This window comes from Haliaeetus leucocephalus, unplaced genomic scaffold (assembly GCF_000737465.1).
Source record: "Haliaeetus leucocephalus isolate CR32 unplaced genomic scaffold, Haliaeetus_leucocephalus-4.0 Scaffold656, whole genome shotgun sequence".
Lineage (NCBI taxonomy): Eukaryota > Metazoa > Chordata > Aves > Accipitriformes > Accipitridae > Haliaeetus > Haliaeetus leucocephalus.
The window spans coordinates 8830920-8847952 of record NW_010973092.1 but is presented as its reverse complement, the minus strand read 5'-3'; the positions used below and the strand labels follow the sequence as shown (position 1 = coordinate 8847952).

The 17033-nt window shown below is 42.9% G+C and overlaps 1 protein-coding gene across 1 annotated transcript in view; it reads right to left on the bottom strand.

The window, feature by feature from the left end:
• SGCD (sarcoglycan, delta (35kDa dystrophin-associated glycoprotein)) overlaps positions 1 to 17033 on the bottom strand; it is a 210791-nt gene that overhangs the window by 23672 nt on the left and 170086 nt on the right. Inside the window, exon 6 of the mRNA XM_010578986.1 lies at positions 9835 to 9907. Coding sequence (XP_010577288.1) covers positions 9835 to 9907 — 73 coding nt within the window. The remainder of the gene's footprint in view (positions 1 to 9834; positions 9908 to 17033) is intronic.

The window sequence follows — 17033 nt, the reverse complement described above, 5'->3', positions numbered from 1 at the left end:
ACTTTACAACATGTCCTCAGCCAGCCTTCCCACAGTCGTCCCTAATGACATGAAACCAGGCAAAGAGGGGGAGAATGTGTTTTTCTTTTTGTATTGTGAAAAGCAAGAGATAACTCACGAACCGAAGTCAACTCGACATGAGAAACAGAATTGCAGCTGAGTTTCAGCTGGTGAAACAACTGCCAGGAGGGTCCCAAGAGCCCAACACCCATTCGTGTTAGCCTAACCCAGGGAAAAGCTCCTCTCCTGCAGCTACTGCCCACACCCTGGGAGATATGCTCCTTCTCTCTGGAGAACCAAGCGATATTACTGAACATGTTTTTTCAGGCTTTCTTGGAGCCACTCACCTGCTTTTTTAGCTACAACAGGGTTGCAATCACGTTTCTGCTTCCTCATCTCCTGCATGGTCCTGAAACCATATGACACCGTGTGAAACACAGGCTTCTAAGTTTGGCTTCTTCCATCCAAGGACACAATGTCCTTGTGCAGCTCAAGTGAAATACGGCGTTATTTTACTTGCCAGCAAAGCTGTGTGTATGTACTGAGGTATGTATTTATAGCAGCCACCTCTGCTGATGGATGAAATGGTGGCTGCCACTTTGCCTTTCAAACTAGCAACGCTCCACCTTTAATACGGTGCTTTCACGTGCTTGGCCTCAAAAAATGCTGCTTTTTTCAGTGAGTCACTCCAATGCCAACTCAGCTGGGAACCTGAGCAGGGGACTGCCAGCTTCAGAAGCATCAGCAGAATCTGGAAACGAGGCGGTGAAGTCCACAGGCTCTCAATTTTACTAAGACAGAGAAAAGAAAGAGGAACCACCTGCCAGCTTCTGCCTGCACTGCCGGCACCAGTAGCTTCTGCATTTCCATTTCCTCCCTTCATGGGACATGAGCGTGCACAAGGTGCAAGACGGGTCACCAACCATCTCCAGCCCGACGCTGCCGAGCCAACTCACTTCTGAGCCCAGAAAGCGCACGGCAGCACGCAGCAAATGCTCACGCACTAATAATATATTACTATCGTTCTAGATGAAGCAGAGACCAGGGGAGCAACTATGGGTTGTGTAGGGGTCCCCAAAGAGGGACACAGGTTTGACTGCTGAGTCATATTTAGAAAGGGGTTCTCATTAGCCACGTGCTGCCTCCGCAGAGCTGAATCCAAACACCATTTGACAGAAGGGAGTGACATTCCTTTACTATGAACTCAGCAATGCTATTTGGTCGGAAATTACTACTATTCAAAACAGCCAAAGGTGCCACAATAACCCACGGGATAAATCCATCCTGCAAAATATGCAGGTGGAGTAGAGCAGCAGTAGCCACCGCACATTAAAGAGGTAAAATCAATTAAAGTCATGAGGAAACGACATAGCTACTCCTGTTTGGCCTAGAGAAAACAACCCTGTTCCACATGAGACATAAACTCAGAATAAAGATTCTGTAGGCACAGTGAATATTTATGATTTCTCTTAGTAAGTCTACAAAATACTGCTTTCAAAAGAAAGGATCCCATTACAGTTATGGACACATTTTTCTCCTCTCTTTAACAGGGTTATGCAACAGGTATCGATTCCTAACTACAGTCTAAAGTACAATTAGTGTATTTGTAATAGTGTCCTTTTTAATCACAGTGGACTTGTATAGCTCGAAGTACCTCACTCACACTAAATAATAAGTATTATTGCTTGATACAGCCAAACCCTCCGGCATCAGCAGACAGCAGTAGGAAACGAAACCCTGAGGACCTCTTCACTTGGGCAGAAAAGCGTCTACACTGTCCTTCCCTATTTTGTACGAGGTTAATGAGAAGTTCATGTTAAATGCTCGGTTTTAAGGAAGCTGGTTCGTAACCGCTGCTCTTCGTCAGGCAAAACCCCAGCTGCGGTTCCCATGCTGGGCTCTGCACGGCTGCGGGCGCGGGGAGCTCTGTTTGCCAGAGGGCTCCCAGGCTCGCGTGCAAAGTCTCAGTGGGGAGACAGTCCTTCCTTAAAAGCAGGTACCGAGTGCTGAGTAAGGCAAAGATTTTTATTTTGCCTGCTTTGCTCTTCATTTCGGGTTTTAGAAATGCGAGATACACAGCTGGAGAGAAGCATAAAGGGATAGAGAGAAATATTAAAGAAAACCATGTATTTTTCTACCCAAAAGCAAACATGGTGCTCAGTGGATTACATTCCTCTCATTTCTTTAAGATAAGAATAGCGTTCAAAGGAAAATCTCCTTCTCTTCTGAGCTATTCAGTCATTTTGAACACGATTACATCCTAAATATCACAGTATTTGCAAAGGATTGGGATCACAGTGATAGGCAGGTAAGATGCTTTCTTTGCCACCTTTCTATTTACTTCTGTATTTCATGCTCAATATCCTTGGTACAAATAGCTCTATCTCAAGTACAAATGTTATGATAAAACAACAGTTTTTGAGCCTCTCACAGAGCATTAGAAATGCTGCATCCCAGACCAGCACACCAACGGATTCACAGTGCAGCATCTCCCAACTACGCTACATAAGAGCAGCACTAGCCAGGCTCTGCTGCAAGGCAAACGTGTTGCCCAACTTGCACTGAAACAAACGCTGGTTTGCCTGCCCTCCTCTCTGGGTCCTTGTCTAATGATTGCTTTTAGGACACTTATGGCTGCAGTTAGACAATAACCTGTTACAGTTGACACCCCAAAAATGGTCCTTAAAGCCTGCAAACCAGGTTTTCCTCCCAGGGCACAAGCAGTAAGTTATGTCACTCTGGAACATGTAGCCCTCCTTAATCATTATCAAAATGTAAATGAAAAGCAACATTTTCTATAAACATCTGCATTCTAGAGGCTAAAGGGTATTTGCATCATTTTCTGTAAGACCTTCCAAAAAATACCACCTCAGGGAGCAGACTAACCTACTAGACAGATACATCATGTTAGATGTGTCATCACATCCTTTTAATCAGTGCATAGTCAATACTCTGTATCATATGAATAACTAATTAGTTTCGCAACTTATTTCCACAGATGTCATTGCAAAATCTATCTGAGGAATGTCATCTGCACTTGAGAGAAGGACAAGCATTGTAATTAAGTATTAAGCCATTTCACCAGTGTGAGTCTGCCATGGAGTGTGAAATGGCTATAATTCACATTTTTAAGACCTTGCATTTATTAGCATCTATTTTCTACTCAAGGTTAGTGGTGTGCCGTACAGAGAGTTAAAAAAAGGCAAAAAAAGCTCACTTTTTTGTTATTCAAATGGATATACATGCATGTCTGACTGTACAGATTGGTCACACCGATAGGGTTTCTCTTAAGTCCCAGAGGACTTCTGGCTCATACACCTTTGTGAACAGCACTTGAAGGTTAGATGAATGCTCTGATTATGGAGCAAGCGACATTCTGCTGTTGAAAGCTAATGACAATCCTGGGCGCAACGCACCTAGGCAGGATACAGATCTTGTATACAAGAAAGATATTCAGTCTGAGATAACAGTCAGGATTGACGATTAATATCTCCCAGAAAAAAGGCTTTGTTTGCGTTAGGAAACCCCTACAGAATACATGCAGAGAGAGAATAATGAACCAGGCTACTGTATTCTATTCAGGGCCCAGGGAAAGTTAAACTGGTCTCTGTCTGGAGCCATTGCTCCAGTTGCAATTATGCTACTTAATTATATGCAGAAGAGGAGTCTTGTGTATCCTCCCACCAACCACCAAATGAGAGGGGTATTTCCACTGCTCTCTATCCCATAAGCGATGCCATTTGGCATTTCCTTTAGAAATCTGTCCTTTACTTCCCTACTCCCACTTGAAGGGCCACGTGGCTCTGGTGGAATATGCATGCTCTGGTGGAATATGCATGCTCTCGCACCCACGCATTCCTGCAGCACAGGGGACATGAGCACATCTGGAAAGAGCCACGCACCCCACTGCAGGCTGCTCAACCACCAATTCCAACTGCTTTGCCTTTTTTCCGTAGCTCGAGTCTATCTCATTTTTTATTTCAGCAATATACCGTGTTCAAAACACCTTCATGCCAAGCTCCCCTTCCTGCCAAGCCTGCTTTCACCATCCATTAGCCCTCTTTGAAGAGGATCTGCCTGTCTATGGACAGATGCTATTAGCAGCACTGTGAACAGGGCAGGGCCATGATTTATCCAGCCGGGATAAATCAGCAAAGCTCTGTCAACGCCTCTGCCATTTCCCAGGCACGTGCCTCCTGAGCATCTCATCCAAATCTAGGCTTCACCTGCTAAAAGCAGGGAAGGAAAGGACACCAAGAGGTAAATCCCCCTTTTCTGGTGCTGGGTGTGAAAGAGATGAAGGTCATTAAGAGAAGATTTGCTGGGGTAAAGGAAGGGAACAGCAACCTCCCTCTCCCCCTTTTTGCAACAGAAATACTTTAACAGATGGAAAGCCCCAGCAATCGACTGCCTTGTAACTCCAAGCCTTATAATACGCTGCCCACAAGAAGCCTATGGAAAGCCTGCCTTTGATTTGGGAGGGCTGTGGCTTGTCTTCTGTAACAGATGAACAGGCAGCAGCTTTGAAGGGATGTCAACAGGAGGAAAGGCTAAAGCAAAGTGGCTGTGGCCGTGAAATCAGTGTGAATTCTGCTCTGAGAAAGTTTCATCCAACAGCAAGCATTTCAGGAAGCTTTAGCTGTTGCAGGAAAATTGTTAGATCAGGTGTGGTCTCCTAGATTAAACAATGAAGAGTTATGAGGACCTCTGCCATTCAAAAGAAACTCCCTGAAGTCCCCTGAAATTAGCTCGAAGTTTAGAAACCAGGAACCTGTTCTCTCATTTTAGTTGCACGCTAATGTGTTGACTTCAGTGGAGATAGTCATATAAATCCAACCCATCTGTGTCATATGAAAATAGTTATATTTGTTACAATGTGGAAAGTAAAGCTCACCCCAAGGCAAAAGTCTGTTGTCTTTTAAGCTGGTAGGACTACCAAAATTATTGGGATTCCACTGGTATAACAGAGAAAAGAATTGCATCCTTTCTGGTAAATTAAACGGAAAATAACACCAGATAGTTACAAGGCTACATTGGCCATTTTACATTTGCTGGCACCTCACAGGAATCCCCAAGTGTTTGCTGTAAACTAAACAGTGTTTCAGTATCACACACTAGTCTTTATAAACAACTTCCATTTCTCATCAATTACTTCCTCTTTCATACCATTCATTTTTTGCATTTCCTCTAATTTTTGTTCCCTTAATCTTTATTAATGTAACAGGTTTTAGACAGAAACATTATTTGTGCTCGTACTTACTGAAAATGTCGCTGCTGCCTTGTGAAACACAGCTAAGAGAAACCTTAATTCGGTAAGAATTACTGTTTTGCAAAATGAGTATTGTTACATCAGCTAAGCACTGTATTAAATTGCTTTTTGTTACAATAGGTCTCACTTGGACTATTTGGATAGTTCAGTACTGCACATGGTAAGGTAGAATTGCACTAATAAAATCAAGCTGCAGGTACATTTCATCTGCCATTTGGTACTTTCAGTGCCTCATAATTAACTTTGGTCAAAAATTACCCCTTCAAGCCCAAGGGATTAATTCTTCCTTAACTGTATTTGTGCATTACAGGAAAACGGTTATCCCTTGGTTTCCTGGCCTTGGATGAGCGGTTTACTGCATTTTTAACCTACAATAATTGTGGATGAATTCCAGCTGTGTGCTTGCCCCTCATGGAGTGAATTTCGTGCCGATTTCTTTTTATTTAACTCTGGGAACAGAAATGCCCTAAACCTGGTTTCCATGCTCTGGGTGCCCCTGCCCAGCATGACCTGGACACTGGGGAGGTACTCAGGCTAGCTCTGAGCCCAGGGACTGGGATGGATGCTGTAACACAGCACCCATCTGGCATACAACCTCCCAGCTTCCAGCACTTAGCAGTTTAACAACATCCTCCTGATATTTTTTCTTATATTGGATCACCCACTTTTTAATCCCCTCCCCTCAAATTATTTCCCTTCTTCCTTACTCATTGGCTAGTCTAGCCTTTATCCCTCACCTCGGAAGAGTGCTGATCTTGTGTTTGTCCGACAACTTCTGTTAGCCTCCTTGGATATATTTGCCTTTTGGAAGAAGATAAATAGAGAAAGGCAGGTGATTCCTGCCAGTGTCAAGGAGAGGCTCTCAAGACAGGCTCTTGACAAGTTACTTGGGTGCTACTAAAATAATCCAGTGAAAAAAGGTCATCCTGAATTCAACTTTTATACATAGGCAATCACATTACCATATGTCAAAGACACCAGCCTGCATTAAAAAGAGTCAATGCAGATAAGTACAATTATTTCAATGTCCAAACAAATCTCCCAAGCCCTCCCCCTAAACTATTTTGGGATGATATTGAATGGCAATATTAACCATTCCAAGAATTTCAAAATAATTTGAATTTGTTTCCTTTCTTTTTTACCTTTTTTGACCAGTTTTGAACCCAATGAACAACTACCAAAACTTTCAAGAGCCTAAAATTACTTTAAATAAGTAAAAACATGGAAACGTTCACAGAAGTATATCAAATAGTTTTTCAACCATCTCTAGTTCTTAGGTCATTATTAAAGAATATTCTAGATCCCATATAGGAAACATGAACCGTTAATAACACCCTGCACTAAACAAGACATTTATGAGCTCTGGCATTCCTACTACAACTGATACTGAATAGGATTGGTTTAGGACACATGAGTCTGCAGCACGAGAGAGCACCTCCTGAGAAGATCAGCAGCAAAGTCCAGACCTGGATCAAACAAACATCGAACTAATTCTTGCAGCCTTGTGATGGGTGTAGCATGCAGGGAAAAAGTTACGCACATATGGCCACCTGATTTTCCTCCATCTAAACCACTGCAGACAAAAGTGTTTTAAAAAGGGCAGTCGGGAAAGAGGAACACACCTTGTCTGTTCTCCAGGAAGGCGACCACCTTGTAGAGCAGCTGGTTACTAATAAATGAATTAGGCTACATGAACTGAAGACCGTTGGTCAGCTAAATGGGGACAGAAAGTCTGTTGAGGATGTGTGTGCTGTCACTTGGAGCGTGTCAGTCTTCATGACACTTGGGCATGACTGAAGGGCTTTGGGAGATGGGAGGAAAAGAAGGAAAGAAACAGGGGTGACTGGCATGATTAGCGTACTGCCTGTCTTGCAGGGGAAATCAGTCTGTTAAGGAGAGGAGAAAGGGAAAGAAGACATACAGATGGTCTGACTCCCTGTGGTGACAGGAGCACTTGGTCTCCTCTCTTTCTGATAGTGACAGTCACTGTCTCCTTATTTTGAAGTCTCCTAACGAAAAAGTGGGAGTCAGTATGGTACTGAAAAGACCAAATGGATAAATCATGTAACTAATCGTAACTATTTGGTCTAGGAAGAGTGATGGAGATTGGTGGCACTTGGCGACGGCCTGCAATAGCTGAATGTGTACTTTCCCACCCTGAGAACTTCAGACTAAGGAGGAAAGAAAGTTTGCATGATTTCTTACAGAAAAAGGTCTTTTAGAATCAAGCTAGCTACTGAGTGCATGTTTACAATGCTGTTTTCCTAGCAATGTATGAGAGCTCAGGACCCATAGGGTGCCATCTCATTCAGCCCCATTTCACTGCAGCATCTTTTTAAATAGGCCAAAAGGACACCTTACGCACACACTCTGCTGTCAAAATAGGAAGGTACCAAAAAATGTCCCCCCAAAGTAAGATTATTTTCTCTCTTAACTCTGTACTGCACCCAAAAGGCACCATTTTACCTAAGAAGCAGCCAGTGCTCCAACATGTAGGGAGAGAGATGGATGGTTCTTTGTTTGGGGAGGAACAGAGCATTTGCTCTTGGAAAACTTTGCTTTCTCTACACCATGCTACCATTGCTCTTTTCTTCTCAGGGTGGTGGAAAAACATTTATTTTTGCCAAGATAAAGTTTTCAGAAGCACACAAAATGTTTTAGGACCCTGTGGGATTTTTTTTCAAGGTAAATCCTATTTAATGATTTTCCCTTAAAAAAAAAAGACACGCCCCTCCCCTCCCCCAATTTTTATAGGATTTTTTTCACCCAGTCCACTAATGAAGTCAGTTATCTAATGGCTCTCTGCATAAAACAAGTGAACTAACAACACGAATTTAAAGCAGAGCAAATATACTGAATCAACCCCTCGGATGGATATTGCCAATAATTCATTTCAACTTCATTTATCTTAATTCCCTTTGGAATAGAAGCATACGTAATCAGATTAAGGCCATTTTAATTCACATTTTCCCCCTCTAATATGACACCCTACACTTATTTGGATTAAATTCCCCTCCCATGTTTAGAAAACTCCTAAGTAACCACAAACTTAGACCTAAATCTTGCATCTCTTTTTCACTACTGAAAATGGGACCTGGTTTTGTAAGTGACTTAGATGCTAGTGGATATTTTAACTATGAACTTGCTTTTTTTCTTTTTTCTTTTTCCCCTGAAAATGTCAGTAAACATGGGCTGTGCCTGAAAGCCTTTGTTCCCCGAACCTCACCTACAAATCCACCCACCTGCTGACTGCTTCATTTGCTTGCTCTGCCCGGAGAAACGGAGGGTACGTGTGCTCTGCACCACCGCACCCTGCCCTCCTGCGGCTCCTTCCATCACAGCAGACCCTGGAGCTGCCCTGGCAGTCACATGCCAGGCTAAGCAAAGACCCTGTTTCCTCTTTTTTTAAAGGAAATATACCAAGATTGGGAAAACCACAAGGCAGGGTTAAAGTTACTTCACGGAGAAAGAGAACAAACTTTCCTAACAAACTGAACCACAGCACCACTGTGCTTGTTGTCTGACATATGAACCCCTGAGTGCAAAATGGGAACAATTAGAGTGTTTCCAGAGAGAAACTGAAAGATAGAGAGAGACCCAAGGGAAGGCAGCCAGGGTATTCTTCATCTTCCACGGTGATCTAGCTGGGCCATAACTATGCCCGGTATCAGAGCAGAGAGAGTTAATGAGAGGTCCTCTCCCACCTCACTGCATCCGCAGTAAATCTGCAGCGCTCGTGCACAACTTCAGCTGTCTGAAGATTGCTTCACCCCAGCAGTTTCCAGGAAAGGAGTTTGCAACCTAAGACCTAAGGACAAGATGTCCTTCTGGAGACTTTTTTTTCGCCTTTTCTCTCTCTCTCTTTTTCTAAGGAAGGAAAATTAGAGCATTGATGGCAAACCCCTACAGCCCTCTTGGTCAGAAGATATCAGGAGATTCAGTCAATAATTTATTAGGCCATATGATTAGTGTCTTTTCAGAGACTAGTCATCCAAACTAACCTGTAGTGCCATGCCTTTTTTTTTTTTAATAAATATAATGCCCAGCATAAGCTTGAGGGCAAAGCTGGTTCTCAGGAGCTGTGCTGTTTATTGCCTCCTGAAATACTGTTGTCAGCAAGCGGCATCTCTGTGAGCGTCAGCAGTTACATGCATGCACAGCTAGACCCTGTGTAGGTCAGGGAGGGTTTGCTTTTCTGCGAGACAGATAATGCTGGGGAGCATTATCCTTTTGCCTGCTGCTACTCCCTGTGTTTCAGCCCGGACTCCAGTATCTCCCTGCACAACCAGGAAAAGATTTCTCTGTTTTTTTTCAAATGCTGAGCCCAAGGTACGCAGAGCATGTTACAGAGGAGAAACAATGTTCTCGTGAGCTGTGATTGCCTTGAGCTCGGTCATATTACATGTAAACACAGCAGGTCCCTTCTCTTCCATGGCATCCTCTTGGTGATGCCTTCCAAAGTGAATCCCCAAGCTCTTAAGCAAAAGCAAAAATGATGCCCAGCAGTATGCACAACTCCAACAAGGCGCCACTGAGTTACCGTTAAACCACATTCCAAAGTTTACCTTAGTTCCTTGAAGGGGTCTGCCCTGACATTGGGAGTTTCTATAGATTTAGGGAACACTGTGCCTTCTGCTCCTGAAATCACAAAACAAAACAGAAGACAAATTGTAAACATTATAAGCTGTTATCAGGGGAGTGATTGTCAAATCATACCTAGGTGCAATTTAACCCGTCACCTGACCCCATTTCTCTCTTGCACACAACCCTTCTGTCCCCAGGAAAAGCCAGATCTTGATCATCTGAAATTGGTTGCCTTGATTACAACTGGAATTTGCCTGTAAACCGCACTTCTGGCTGTAAAAGCAGCTGCTTGCACCCTGACTGTGGGAAGTGTTTGCTGACCCAACTGATGCAGGGAGCTTGGAAAAGATACCCCCTTGGTAACCAGGCATCTAATCCAGCTACGTCCCTCATTAATGAACCTGGATGCATGCCATGACATTATTTCTTTTGCTGGGCTCTGAGAGATACTCAAAGGAGAAAATCAAATTTTGGCTCGATCATTGCAAATGTCTCTCCGGTCAGGCTGTGCTCCTGCCTGGTGAAAAGGAGGGAGGTGTCCACCTGATGAAATGCAGCACAAGCAGGCAGCAGACTCTGCTCTAGTCCCAGCCTGGCCACTGGTTTGATGTGTGACCCAGAAGTTATTTAACTTCTGCTCATTTCCCCTTCTCTTAGAGATGGTGGGGAAGGCAGCACTACCCACATTTGCTGACTGGTTTTAGATTGCGAGCTGTGAACTGCTAGGTAATATGAACAGCTTTCCTAAGTTTCAGGCTACTGCAATCCTCTTCCGTGGCCACCTGCGTATAGCCCAGGCTGGGCCATTTCACCCAGCCATCCCTGCACTGGGTCCGTAATTTGTGACCGAGCCATGCTGTGTCTCTCTAGAAAGATGAGTTTTCCCTCCCCATATCATTTAAGCCAATTTATCACCTTTTAAGCCAAAGGCAGCCCATGCCATCCTCTGTGAAGCCTTTCCACTAATTGTTCTAGCTTAAAAATGTGCATCTAATCTGAACAGGTCTCACTTCAGCCTTCAGGCACTAAATCTTCTCGTGTCCTCATGTGCCAGCCCATTGGCCCTGCATGAGCAGACTCTCTACCTTCTGTAGATACCGACAGTGACCCAGTCACCCCAACCTTCTCTGATTCTCTGAAAAGTTACGGCTTTCTGAATCATTCACTGTGAAGCAGATTTTCTGGACTTCTCATTGCTCTTTTCTGAACCTGTTCCACTTCTAAAATACTCTATTGGGACACAGGAGTCCCCACGTGCTGTCACTGATGCTCTTTGCTGCGGAATGTCATGTTCTTGCTCCCATTGAAACTGCCAATTAAAACACAACTGAGAACGGTACTAACTGCCTTACACACAGCAGTGCACTAGAAATTAATGTTCATGTTCTCTAATATATAGCTGCCTACCTGATGAGCAAGTACGACCTGTATTCTTAAATTTAGACCTGGGGTCTTGTGTTCAGACGCATTGTGAACAATTAGTCATTTATTATCTGTAGTCATCACAGCAATTTCAGTGTCAGCATGCAAACAGCACCAGTGGCATTTTTTTAATTCCTTAATTATTACTTTGATAAAGCTATTGGTGCAAACTAGAGATCCTGATGAGACCGTTTACATATACTGTTTGAGATCTCTTAACACGTGCTATTATAATTGTTACCAATGTGCAGTCTGGAAGTCGCCACTATAGAATAAAAAAAGTTCTGAGATGATGCAAAACATGTTAATAAAACATCCTTCTGTAACTTCTGCTATAAGTGAGAGACACCTGTGGCTTCATTAAGGCTACACTTTCTTTGCACTGAAATAAATTATCTAAGCTGTCCAATGGTGTTAAAGAAAAAGAATCAGAATGAAAATAAGCACTCTAACATTTATTAAAAAAAACCAACTGCTTTTTAACCTAGAGAAAAACAAAGTAATCTCAAAGATGATAAAAGCAGCCTAAAATTTGAAGCTTTATACTTGGGAATTGAATTGATCCTATGGCACAATACAGTTATTTAGCTCTTAACTTTACTATAAGCCTTCATCGTTACAAGTTGTCAAAAGCAGCTGTAACTTGCTTGAAGGTTATTATTATCAGATCTGTCCTCTCTCCACAGTTTCCAAATGATTTAAATCTCTGTTTATCCACACAATTGCCTTGGCTATTAGCTTTGCAATGAAACTTAGCAAAAGACACAGCTTGCACATACCTGCATAATAAAACAATGATTTTCCAGAGGAGGAAGATGAGGAAGTGTAGCTGCAGAGGTGCACATAGATATTCTTATACCCTTTTCACCTGTATTGCTTAAATGGTGACCTTATGCTGGTAATTTTAATTCATTTTTACACACTTGAAGTCAGCTACTTAAGTTATGCAAAGCCCAAAATAATGATCTGCACGTAACCAGAAATGCTTGCAGAATAAGGAAAAACTTTAGCATATTTCTAATGACTTGGGGTTTTCCAGGCTTTCATTATTTAATTTAAATGTAGGGAGCAACTTTGGAAACAAAGACAGCAGAGATTCCAGTGCAGTCATTTCAGGAAGGCTGAAAATAAAAAAGCCTGCTATACCTCTCCTCCATCTCCTTGTTCTCCTTTCCCGACACACAGTTCTTAAACCCTCTTTTCCTGTCTTCTTTATTCCCAGATCCATGAAAGAGTCCCTTATGCACTGGGAACAGGAATGAGATTTCCAAACCCTTCTGTTTCTCTGCTTTGATACGAATTAGAACTGAATGCTACCTTGATAAGGCTTCCTGCCTTGACAGCGTAATTTCTTATTATTCTGTTTTAAGACCACAAGATCTCCCAGAGGGCCACCTGTCCCTGTCACTGAGTTGGCCATCATCCACGAGGGGATGCTGAGGGACCAGGACTGAGACATCCCTCCCTTGACTCTGGCTGTCAGCAGCTGAGGGACTCCTTGAGCTGGCCGTCTCATCCAGCCACTGGAGAGACACTGATAAGCTTTCCTCAGCTCACCTAATTATCATTTTAAGTGTCCCCATTTCTGTAGCAGGGAGTTCACAGATGAATTAAATACTCTGGAGAAGTTCTTCCTTTGGTTTCAACCTGCTGCCTGATGATTTCACTGGATGTTTGTTCTGCCTTGGACTGTGAAAAACAGTAAATAACCGTCCTCTTCTTTTTGTGCTACTGGAAATTTTATAGACCTCAAATGTGCCCACTCCCACCAGCCCTCTCTCTGCTACGCTGAAGAGTCTCGGTCTCTGCCTGGGGGACCGGCAGCTCCCGCAGTGCCTCCTGATCGAAACAATTGCCTTGGACAAATTCAACCACGCTGGATATTGGTGTCAAAGTCTGGCTCTTGGCCACTATGGAAGCCCCTAGCCAGGCTGTGATATCATCAATGTTGGACGGCGTTGAAAGTGAAGGCATTAGGCTGGAGGAAGTGACCTCATTTAGTGGTTTTACTAAAGGCTTTGGCAAAAAAAGAAGGAAAGTTTGAGGGAAATGTGCTGTTGACACTGAATTGGATTATTCTGGCTCTGCAGAGGAGAAGGGAGATGTCACAGAGAAACAAATGTTTGACCTCAAGGAGTGGAAGAAAAGAGAGAGGGTGAGATTTAAAAATATGAAGTCCAAGATCATGTGCTTAGAAAGTAGTAAAAATTTCTTCTCCATGTTGGATGCTTCCAGGATAGGAACATCCCTGGATAAAGGCTGAGTGCCACTCATGATTCATGGCAGCAAGACAGTGCCAAAGGAAAGGCAAACGTGACATTAAACTGAAAGGCAAGAGGCAAGTCTAACAGGAACATGAAAAAATCACAATATTTTAAGAATCGTCAGCGAATCCTTTAACGCTCATGTAGCCCTCAGCTCATCCCCAGTGAGGAAAGTGTATAGAGAGGAAATACTGTCATGGCTGCACTAACAGAAAAAGTCTATCCTACAAAAGAAGACTGGAAGGACTTGGCTTTTTAGCTTAGCACCATGATGGCTAAGGAGGTATACGAATGCTGTGTATAAATACATTAGGAGGATAAATAACATGAAGGAAAAAGAACTGCTGGCTCTAGGCCAATGTTGGCATGAGAGCAAGTGGCAACAAACTGGTCCCAAATATATTTGGGGAGAAAAGTAAGTGTTTTCTAGCCGAAAGAGGAGCAAAAACGGGAGCAGCTTTTCAGTTAGATGGGACAGACAATCTAACAGATTTGACAAATTCATGACTATAAGACATGGCATCTCAAAACCAAGGGACAAGATTTGCAGGACCAGAAAGTGACTTTTAGTCTTGCACTCCCCTAGTCTTATTTTTACCGGCCTCTACCTGAGGAATGATGGGTTTTGGCAAATGGTATTAATGCACAGCTTCAACAGTTCAAGGCTTAGCTGCTACAATGTCCCTTCTCAATCACAGCTGTTATATCCCTCTTCTCCCTTTACTGAGCATAAAGCAAATGTAAATTAAATTTATTATTGTACAACACAGCTTCTGCTTCCTGAATTATCTGTTATTAAAACATTTGCTATCTACCATGAAAAATGCATAATACAAAATTTCTATTTCATTGCAAAGTACTGAAAGTAATTTTTTCATCTTATGAGACTCTCTGCTGCTGCTAAGGGTAACTTACCTGCAAACAGCCAAAGACAGTTAAGAGAAAACAATCACATAATTTGTATTTAAACATACTATACTGTACATCCCTAGGCAATAAATTATTCTTTCTCACAGTACTATATCAGAGTGACTTCTATTAAAAGCCATACCTACTGATTCCCTCTTCTGACGCTGTGTAATTTACCACCGATAAATGTTCATAAACAGTTTGACTGAAAAATCCATAAAGCCATTTCAGCTTTATTTTAAGTTCCATTTAATGTCCCTCAAAAATGATTTCATCAATGTGTTTCCATTAGCTGGTTCTCTGCCCAATAACTTATTTCCACACAATCAGTCAGGAACTTCTAAAGCATATGACAGGATCTACCTAAAGTGTTTTGAATCACCACAAAGATTCACTCAAAGAATGTTTCTTTTTTCCTTTCTAGTGCATAAGGTGTGGGGGCACAAATGTCGAAGACCCTTGATGTGTTCACTTCGTGGAAGAACAAAAATCAAGAGTCCTATGTCAAGGGAATATTTACAGTTCAATTTCAGGGTTTGGGGAATTTTTGTTTGTTTGTTTCTCATCTTTCATTTGAGACTCAGAAGAAAGACTGCATGAGAACAGGTCTGCCAAACAAGAGTTTGTATTTTCTCTGGCACTAGTGGTTTCTTAGAAGCTTACTGCCACATCCAGGAGACAAGCCTTGCAGTCTGGACCACTGCAAGTGCGTTGTTGGAGCGACATCCAGCTTCTGGACCTTCTCTCACCTCCCTCTTTCTATTCTGCACCCACCAGAAGAGCCTCCAGTGCCACCAGTCTGTTGTACCTTCTGAACAGCTCCAGCTCTTGCACAGAAAGACACTGTCCTTTCTTGCTGCAGAGCACGTGCCTGGCACAGCAATCTGCCCTCGCTGCTGCCAACATGGAAGCAACAAAAAGAGCCAGGGGGCTGGGCTTTTGGCAATCATCTCGCTCTATTACATGAATCCAAGACAGGATTAAACAAGGTGGTTTTTTAATCCCATTTTCACATTGAAACAAAGCAGAAGCATCATGTTGTGCATGTGCGTGTTGGTCTGCCGGTCTCCTGTTGAAGGGTGCCTTTTGAAGCCCTCTTCATCCAAATGTGGAGTTGGCTGATCAATCTCATGAGTTTTGTGAGGAAAGACTGGGAGATTACTGACACCCCACCAAGGCAAAGGCTCTGGTGTCAGCTCAACGCTGGCTGGATGCCAGCAACTCCGTAGGGGAGAGAGGAGTGACAAATGCCCCAAGAAGGGAGCAAATCTCAGCTGGAACGTGTATCTTCTTAACCAGCAACAAATCTAACCAGAGGAAAGTGGGCATCAACAGTTCAGCTTTCTAAGCTGCCTCTTGCTGTCCCTGTGTGCTGCAAAAGTACCTGAGCTGCATGACACTGTCCTGGCACCTTCCCTGGTGCAAAGGCAAGGGTCATCCCCGCTCCCTGTGGCCAGAACTGGGCTCCAGCCGTCGTGGTAAGATACTGATCACATACCGCTCCCTCTGCACAAAACTCGCTCTAGGCTTCTACTACTATCAGCTGGAAGGGAGAGAAGAAGAGCTCAAATGCAATGTGATGAGAGGTATTTTTAGACTAATGATTGATGCTCCTGCTGTCAAGGGTAGGTGGCAATCAGCTGAACAGCACTTGGGGGTGAATAGAACGCGAAGGAGGGAAATCAGGTTTCCGCTCAGGTGCAGATGCACCTGGTTAGCTATTCCCCACTTTCCTTTTTCTTTTCTTTCTAGACAACACATTTCTTTACCACTCTGGGTATTCTTTTAGTAATAATTCCAGACCCACAGTACACCTTTAGTGTTGCGTATCACTGCTTTATAATGAAATTGGGGTCTCAGAGCCCTGTGACAAACCTGGTAATTAACTTGGCTTAAGTGTATCTTTTCTTTAGGGCTCTGCCTTCATGTAGTACTGTGCAAATGAGGGGAGAAGGAGAAGGATTTGCTATGATTTTTTTCTAGCTAAAGTCAAGAGGCAATGTATAGCGTGCTGGTGAGCCCCATAAACTACCTCTATTCCCGCCATTATTGATCAGGACACTTTCAGCAATTTGTTCATGAAAACACCTGTCTGACGAGGTTCTCTCCTCTGTAGGTCTCATCAGGGTAATATGTGACAGTCTCAGAAAGGTGTCTGTGCAAACAGATGTCCAGGAAGTAAATCCAATGCAATAAAGGCAGAAATGATTTGCGCCTGCTTCTTTTAATTCCTAGCTTTAAAAGCCTTATTCATCCTTAATTTATGTTTTTAAATGGATGAACATAGTAATTGCTGTTGCTCCCCTTGAATCTCATCAAATCTGAAATCAATAAGAGCTCCATTTCAGGGCCCAACAATAATAGCCTAGCTAGGTTAAGCCAGTGCACTGAACAACAGCCACAAAGCTTCATTCATGTTTCTTTCTAGGATACTATAGAAATAGTTCATTGCAAAGGTCTGTCCGTCTGCCCACCTTTGTTGTCAAAGTGTTGGGGAGTTGTCCTTTTACAGGTAATCTATGTAATGAAATCATGTGCAGCATCAACAAAGGTGTTTATAATAAAAATGTAATATAAATTATTTA